The sequence below is a fragment of the Ostrea edulis genome, chromosome 8 (genome assembly GCF_947568905.1).
Source record: "Ostrea edulis chromosome 8, xbOstEdul1.1, whole genome shotgun sequence".
Taxonomy (NCBI): domain Eukaryota; kingdom Metazoa; phylum Mollusca; class Bivalvia; order Ostreida; family Ostreidae; genus Ostrea; species Ostrea edulis.
The window spans coordinates 26,226,639-26,234,302 of NC_079171.1; the positions used below are offsets into that span (position 1 = coordinate 26,226,639).

Below are 7,664 nucleotides of genomic sequence, written 5' to 3' on the forward strand. Positions count from 1 at the left end.
AGTAAATATATTTTATTAGTACATATATTGAAGCTCGCAGGAGACAACGTTCGGAGATCTCAAACCAACGCAAGTATGCTCAAAACGAATCTAACGATTACCCACAAAAATACGATGTAGTCATGGAAACCCGTGATATTCCATGCAATTTGAACTTAAAAATCGTAACACTCATACCCACCGTTCGTAATGAAAACCCTTAGACCTAAGAGAAAACGTAAATTGTACGTGAAAGCTCTTTGTTGAGTCTTTCTTCTCCAATAATGCGATCGATTGTGCGCATGCGCGACTGTTATGGTAGGCAACTAATGCACGAAGTGTATAGTAGGCAACTATATTCCCTGATTGATTTAAAGTAAAAACCTTCCGCAATTAACTTATAATATATATGTTTATATATATGCTCATCAGAACCATGCTATTAGTTTATCTACTTAATACCCAGAGACAGAGAAGAAGATTTTCAAAGAATTTCTACATTTTCACTATATGACCAATAGAGCCCCACCCTAACACAAGAACCCCTGCCCCAGGGGCCATGAATTTCACAATTTTGGTAGAGGGCTCAACGCTCATTATAATTATGCCCACAGTTTGGCTTCTTGATGTCCAGGAGTAAAGAAGATTTTTCAAAATTACTCATTTTGATGGTTTTTGCCCCACCCCTCAGGCCCCAGGGGGGCAGGGACCACGAAATTCACAATTTTTGTTCCCCTCCACCCACAGATGCTATATGCAAAAATTGGTTTAGGGGTTTCAGAGAAGAAGCTGAAAATGTTCAAATGTTAACGAACGACAACGGACAAAAACAGATAGCAATAGGTCACCTGAATGATTCAGGTGACCTAAAAACGATGTGCACAACTACAATGCTCCTACTTTTCATTTTCAATGCATTTTCTGCTCAAGCTTATACAGTCTCGGAGTCTTTGTCTGGAAACTTAGGCCCCTAAAATTTCATTCAAAGGGGAACAACTCGTGAACAGAAGGGAATTTCTGAAATGAACATGATTTTAAAATTGTTCTGTAAAGTTTATAAACCTGTAGAGTAAATGTTTGGTAGCTTACCAGAAATGAGCCATTTCTTTTGTCGTTCTCTTCCCTCAAGTGGTCCATGTGTACATTCAGTGTACAATTGCCCATCATGTTCATGGATATTTTGAACATGATTAACAATGGACTTCCATTTTTCCAACATCAGTTGACCATTGCCACTTGGTGTTGAGGCAGGTGCCCAATAGAGATGATTACACATACTTCGTATCTAGGGCTGTAAGTTTCTTCTTTAGCCCTATAAGAAACCATTCCTAACATATACATGTATAATCAAATGTCAAAACAAATACACGTCAAGTTGATTGTTGAAATTAATATAGCTTTATTATAGAAATGTTTATACCTTTTGCTACATGTCACACATAAAAAAAAAATGTTTGGTGTTTGGCATTTCCTCTCTGGCATACTTGACGATTTGCACATGGCGGTCTGTCACAATCTCTCCAATTTTAAGACCTCTACTTTGGACAAAGTTGATGCTACGGATGAACCCTTCTTTATCCATGTGGTAACTGCTCTTGACCTCATTTCTCTATAAAAAAAACAACAACAAAAAACAGGTAATACTTAATTACTTCAAATTATATAGAATAGGATTCCTTAATTAGGTTCAACTAAATCTCTTGGATCAACATATACATCCTGACAAGTCAAACAACAGCATATTTTATACCATTTTTCCAGAGGTTTCTGACCCACGAAATATTCCGGAAGTGTGGTTCCGCATTTGTATTTGTTTGTGACGTAGGCCGAGCATAGATTTACTTTAATATTGATACTTCTTTTCTTATTTGTGTGATGTGATGCATAATCAACAACTATTGAAATGAGGGTTTTTTTTCTCTCTTCAAAATATGTAACTAGGGATTATGTTCCGAGTAACATGACCTTTACAAAATGACCTTGAGCAACCTTTGTCTGAGGGTCATTTGTCTATGATTTATTTGTATGATATCAACACCTACTCAAAAACTGTTGAAATAAGTATGTATGTTCTGAGTGACCTTGACCTTTCCAAAATGACCTTAAGAAACTTTGGTCCAAAAGTCTTTGTCTCAAGGAACATTTGTTAACAACCATATCAATTTCTGATGAAAAGTGTAGGTGATATGATGAGCTCGAACAGATGTATGGAAGGATGGATATGACAGCGACTATATTATAACCCCCCACCCCCACCAATTATCTGCAGAGAAGCATAACAATATACATCATTAAAATCGAAAATGAGTTTTCCTCAATCTGATTAAAATCATATCTTTAATCCCTTCCATTTTGTAATTTCACTACACACTTTGTGTAGCGACATTACAATAACAGAGCGGATCAAAGATCTGATTTTAATCAGCTTGGAGTTTTCCCATGAAGTATGGACTAAATTCAATGTTTCCTTATTAAATGCGATTCGCTTTATAAACATTTCTAAAACTCAGCTGCACTAGTCCGATGTGTATTACAAGCATAAGATCTAGATCCAATAAACCATAGCTCCCAAACTTGGCAGAATGTCCTGGGGTGTATGTTCTACCATCATCTCCTAGAGTCTGAGCCTTTCCACTGAAGTAATTTTCTTGGAAGGCCCTCCATGCAGAACATATCGATGGACGCAAATAATATTTCTGGTGTTGGAAAAGGGTATTGGGTGTGATACTTAAGACATTCATGTGTTCCATGAACCGGATAGTCTTGGAGGGAAGTAATCCTATAAACAAGTACATGTATATGTTAAGATTTTTCTTTTAAAAAACCTACCAAAACAAATGCTATGTATAATCATGTTTAAGGTTATTTCACTCATGTATTTAAATAGTCAGTAAAAAACAATTGAAAAACGCGAGTAACATTTCTGTTAGGGACCATATCACAACACATATTTCACATTCGGTCTTTCATATTCTGTGCATTTCAAGCCCGACCTCATAATCATTGCTCTTTTTGTCCTCAATGTTAAGAAGCAACAGTATATAAATATTGCATGTAGTTGAGGGTAACATTGAAAATTTTCACCCCGAGAAAACCATTGTCAACCGAGGCGTAGCCGAGGTTGACAATGGTTTCTCAAGGGGTGAAAATTTCAATGTTACCCTCAACTACATGCAATATTTGTTTTATTATACTGAATGTTATGTAAACAGGAAAGCAGAAAAACATACGTCTGTTGACATTTGATCAATCACTGTCATGCGATATTTCGTATATGATGCGGATATTCCCATTTTTTACAAACGCTCACATGACGTCCTCTAACAATCTACGGCGAACCGTACGCGCATAAATTTGACGCATGTGATAATTTTTTTTATAATATCACCCATTGTCAAGTACTGTTACCCGTTGCTAGATATTATCACCCTGGGGCGCGTGCTTTCTGTTCTCAGAGGGTAACAATATGTTTTTTCAAATGCTTCCCGACCAATCAGATTCGAGTATTTTACAGGAAAGTATAATAATAATTGCAACTGTGGTTAAAAATGTAATTAAAGGATTTTTTTTAAAATTCAAATTCAATGTTGTATAAATTTCATGAAACGGTTCTTCTTTCCGTATTTGTTTCAATACTTTGGTAAAATAGATGACTTACATGTACATTCCATTCCTTAACGGTTTCGCACCATGATTCCTTTTAAGTTTATCCCCAGAATTCGGACTGCACACGAATAAACGCGTATTTCCCGAATGTCCGTCAGTCACATCATCTGTACACATATTGATGGTCCTTTGTCACAATTGGCAAGTTTTCTCTGTCCATCTCGTGGCCAGCAATACTGACAGGGTAAGATCAGTCCACAATTCAGAATAACCATAAAAACTAGTAATGTGGTTAGGCGCATCGTCAAAACATCCATGCTAGGTCGAGGTTACTCTTAAGTTGAGGCACGCGACCTTTTTAGCGAGTGTTTCCATCAGCAACCCGACCTTTATACTTATTATTAGGTCATACAATGAGTTTCTGTTTCCTATTAATTAATCTTTTTTCAGTGTCTCATTTATTAAATGAGTTATTAGATTTATTTCATAATTCATTAACTTATTTTGATTGTTTATCTTCCCTGGCGCTGGCTGATGATAGCCCCCATGTCGAGTTGATGTAGCATCACCTATTTGTGACCTTCTATTGCTAATTTATATAGCTGTAATCAGATCTGTGACCGACAAATATGATGATGAATATATATATATATATATATATATATATATATATATATATATATATATCCAAACTAACTAGATCACATCAAAGGAAAGATCAGAGGAAAGAAGAATAAATTAATAATAAAAAAAAAACCAACAATAACGGATTGTAATTATATTCTAATTTGTGACCCTTACCCCCTCAAAGAAAGAAAAAATTCAAACCATGATCAATAAGTAAGTTCTACAAAAATTAACAATTCAACTTGTTACATGAAGGTCCTAAAGTCGTGCGTGCCCAGTAGTCGTGCGCCATTTTGTTTGTTGTCATAATCGGGGCGCGTGCCCAAATATTACGTCACGAGCAGCTGATTTTCGAAGATAATAGAAGAGAGCGTCCGTATTTTTACTCAGAGTGAAATATGCGAAACAAACAGGTAAGAAGGATAAAAATACAATTATACACCCAAAATACCCGCCATTTTGTTAATGCTTTTCCCCCTGTCTGTGAAAGTATATGTTAATCATACTGAACCGCAACCTGTGGACATACCAACCACATGGCTAATTAGCATAACCCAAGGTGAAGGCTACCACGTAGTTTGAATTGTTTACGAGGCCAAATATTTTAATTGTTGGTGTATTGAAAATTTGGTAGTCCTTATTTTTATTTGGAAGGTTGTATAAGACGTAGGGAATTAGTGTGTAGTAATTGTTATTAAAGAATAGTACTTTAATTCATAAATTTCATCGATTTAATTTAATAATATGATCTAATAATGTACACTAATCTACCATATATATTAAAATGTTACATCTATGAATAAATCAAACTTCTCAAACTCTAAGAGTATTAATTAAAATCATTAGAGATTTGGTAATCTGATGAAATGAAAATTTTATTTTTTAATTTGAAGTTAGTATTAGTAATAGACTAATACATGTAAAGTGATAAAGTTATCTCTTTTACTGTTTTAGACTTCAAAGAAAAAAACAGATGTTAGGTTGAGACAATACAGTCCAACTCGACTTATCAATGCCTATCTGGCTGTCAAGGATATGGGTATTAGTGTCCGTAAGGCAGCGAAGAAATATAGTGTCCCCGTCCAAACTCTTCGTGACCGCGTGAAAGGGAAAGTTGATATGGAGAAGGTCACTATGGGACCAGCACCTTTATTAGGACAGGAAGAAGAAGCCATGCTAGTGTCCCACTTGAAGGAAATGGCATCACTGGGGTATGGATACACACGACAAGAAGTGACTAACATTGCATCAGATTATGCAATTCAACTTGGTAAAAAGACTAAACAACAGAAACCCCTCACACTTAAATGGTTTAGAGGATTGATGAAGCGGTGGCCAGACTTGAAGGTTGTAAAGCCAAGAGCCTTAGAGTACCAACGAGCAAAATCAGCAAATCCAGGAAATGTGAAAAAGTACTTTGACGAACTTTCAACTATTCTTAAAAAATACAGTTTATTGGACAAACCCCATAGAATATTCAACATTGATGAGAAAGGAATTACCCTTAATCATGTGCCTCCTCATGTAGTATCGGGCACCGGACAAACTCCACAGGCAGTTACAACAGGAAAATCCTCTACAGTCACTATATTGGGATGTGGTAGTGCCTCGGGGGTTGCCATTCCACCATATTTTGTATTTCCTGGAATGCGCATGAGGACAGAGTTGATGGAAGGCGCAACACCTGGAGCAACTGGTGATGTATCAGAGAGTGGTTGGTCTAACTCTGTTATTTTCCTACAATATCTACAGAACCACTTCCTTCAACATGTTCCTGGTGGACTGCACGAACCAGTTTTGCTATTGTTGGATGGACACAAGTCCCATGTTTCTGTTGCTGCGGTGGAATGGGCCAAGGAACACAATGTTATACTGCATGTATTGCCAGCACACACAAGTCATATTCTTCAACCCATGGATGTTGGTTGTTATGGCCCCCTCCAGAAAATCTATAACAATTTGTGTCATAAACAGATGAGAGAAACATCAACAGTTATATTGAAGCAGGATATTTGTTCGCTAGCATGCCGTGCATATACGAAAGCTCTTTCAGCAGAAAACCTTCAGTCTGCCTTCCGCAAGTGTGGGATATACCCATTTAATGCTGATGTAGTCCCAGCAGAAGCCATGGCACCTTCATATGCAATCTTGACGGTCACCCATGAGGAAAATCAAGAAATGGCAGAGGCAGATGAGGATGATAATGATGTTATAGTTGAGAACAATAGCTTAAATTTTTTTGCTGAACGCACGAGGGAGCTTGTCCATGTAAAATCTGAAGGATCGAGGGCCAAAAAACCACGCAATACTCTCAGCAAGATAACATCAGGCAGAGCAATTACTGAGCTTGAGGTGTCCGATAAAATTAAAGAGCATGTTTCATCCAGTAAGAAATCTACAGGAAAAAGCCACGCAAATGCAAGGAACAAGAAAACTTCATGTCGGACTAACAATGACTCTCAGGAACCTGGACCTTCCTACATGGGCCCAACGAGTAGTAAGAAGATAAACACTTCTCATCATACTACGGATCATTCTCAGGAACCTGGGTCTACAAACCGATATCTTTTATCCGAAGATTCCGAAGATGTTTCCATTTCTGAGGAAGAACTGTGCTGTATTTGTAAAAAGTACACACCTGAAGCCGTCCGACAAAGTGCATCCCTAATTTTTGTGAAGTGGGTGCAATGTGATATGTGCAGACATTGGGTTCACTTAAACTACTGCACTGATATCAGAGTGATTCGTATTGGTGATCAGTATAAATGTCCCCACTGTAAATAGAGTAAACACGTGTACTTTTGAAATATGTTTATTACCAAGTTTTGAACAGTTTCATTATTCGAAATATAGTTGACTTTGATGTTATTTTGATGCCTATCATATTTATTCTGTTGTGAAATTTATGGTATTTTGAGTTTCATATTGAAATTCATCAAACTGTGAAATGCAATCAGTGTAATGAAATATTTCATTTCCATTAGCTGTATATAAGTGTAAATGCATAAAACGAATGTGATATTTAAGAAATGAATGAAAAAAGTTACCACACACTAAAAATGTGTTTTTCTTGGCCTCATTTAGCTGTTACATCCGGGTGCACGACTACTGGTCCTAAACAAATATGGCTGACGTTGAACTTCACTTGCTTTATGTCTCAATAATAAACATGATAAACCGCTTTGAAATATTTTGAATAAAGAGAAAGTAAGATTATAACATGGTAAGTTAAAATATCATGTGAAATAAGCTAATATTTCGTTTAACTGTTTCTTGAAACGGATACTCTCTTAAGCGCACGACTACTGGGCACTCGAGGGTATTTAATTAGGTAAACTTTGACATATAAGGGCATAACTTTCAATCCTTGGACAATTCTAACTGTATAATTTTCTTAAACGTTAGAATATTTCTATACGAATAGTTAAAAGTCGTGTTGCCAGTGAAAAAAG

The 7,664-nt window shown here is 36.5% G+C and overlaps 1 protein-coding gene across 1 annotated transcript; it reads left to right on the plus strand.

Moving 5' to 3' along the window:
- Positions 1-4,468: 4,468 nt before the first annotated feature.
- On the plus strand, positions 4,469-7,272 carry LOC125661283 (uncharacterized). The gene has a single exon (XM_056147271.1). The coding sequence runs from the start codon at positions 5,248-5,250 to the stop codon at positions 6,994-6,996; it is 1,749 nt and encodes a 582-aa protein (XP_056003246.1). The 5' UTR covers positions 4,469-5,247; the 3' UTR covers positions 6,997-7,272.
- The last annotated feature ends 392 nt before the right edge of the window (positions 7,273-7,664 follow it).

Bases quoted from the DNA above. Each gene is read 5' to 3' on its own strand.
- LOC125661283 (XM_056147271.1), top strand. From the start codon at position 5,248: ATGGGTATTAGTGTCCGTAAGGCAGCGAAGAAATATAGTGTCCCCGTC.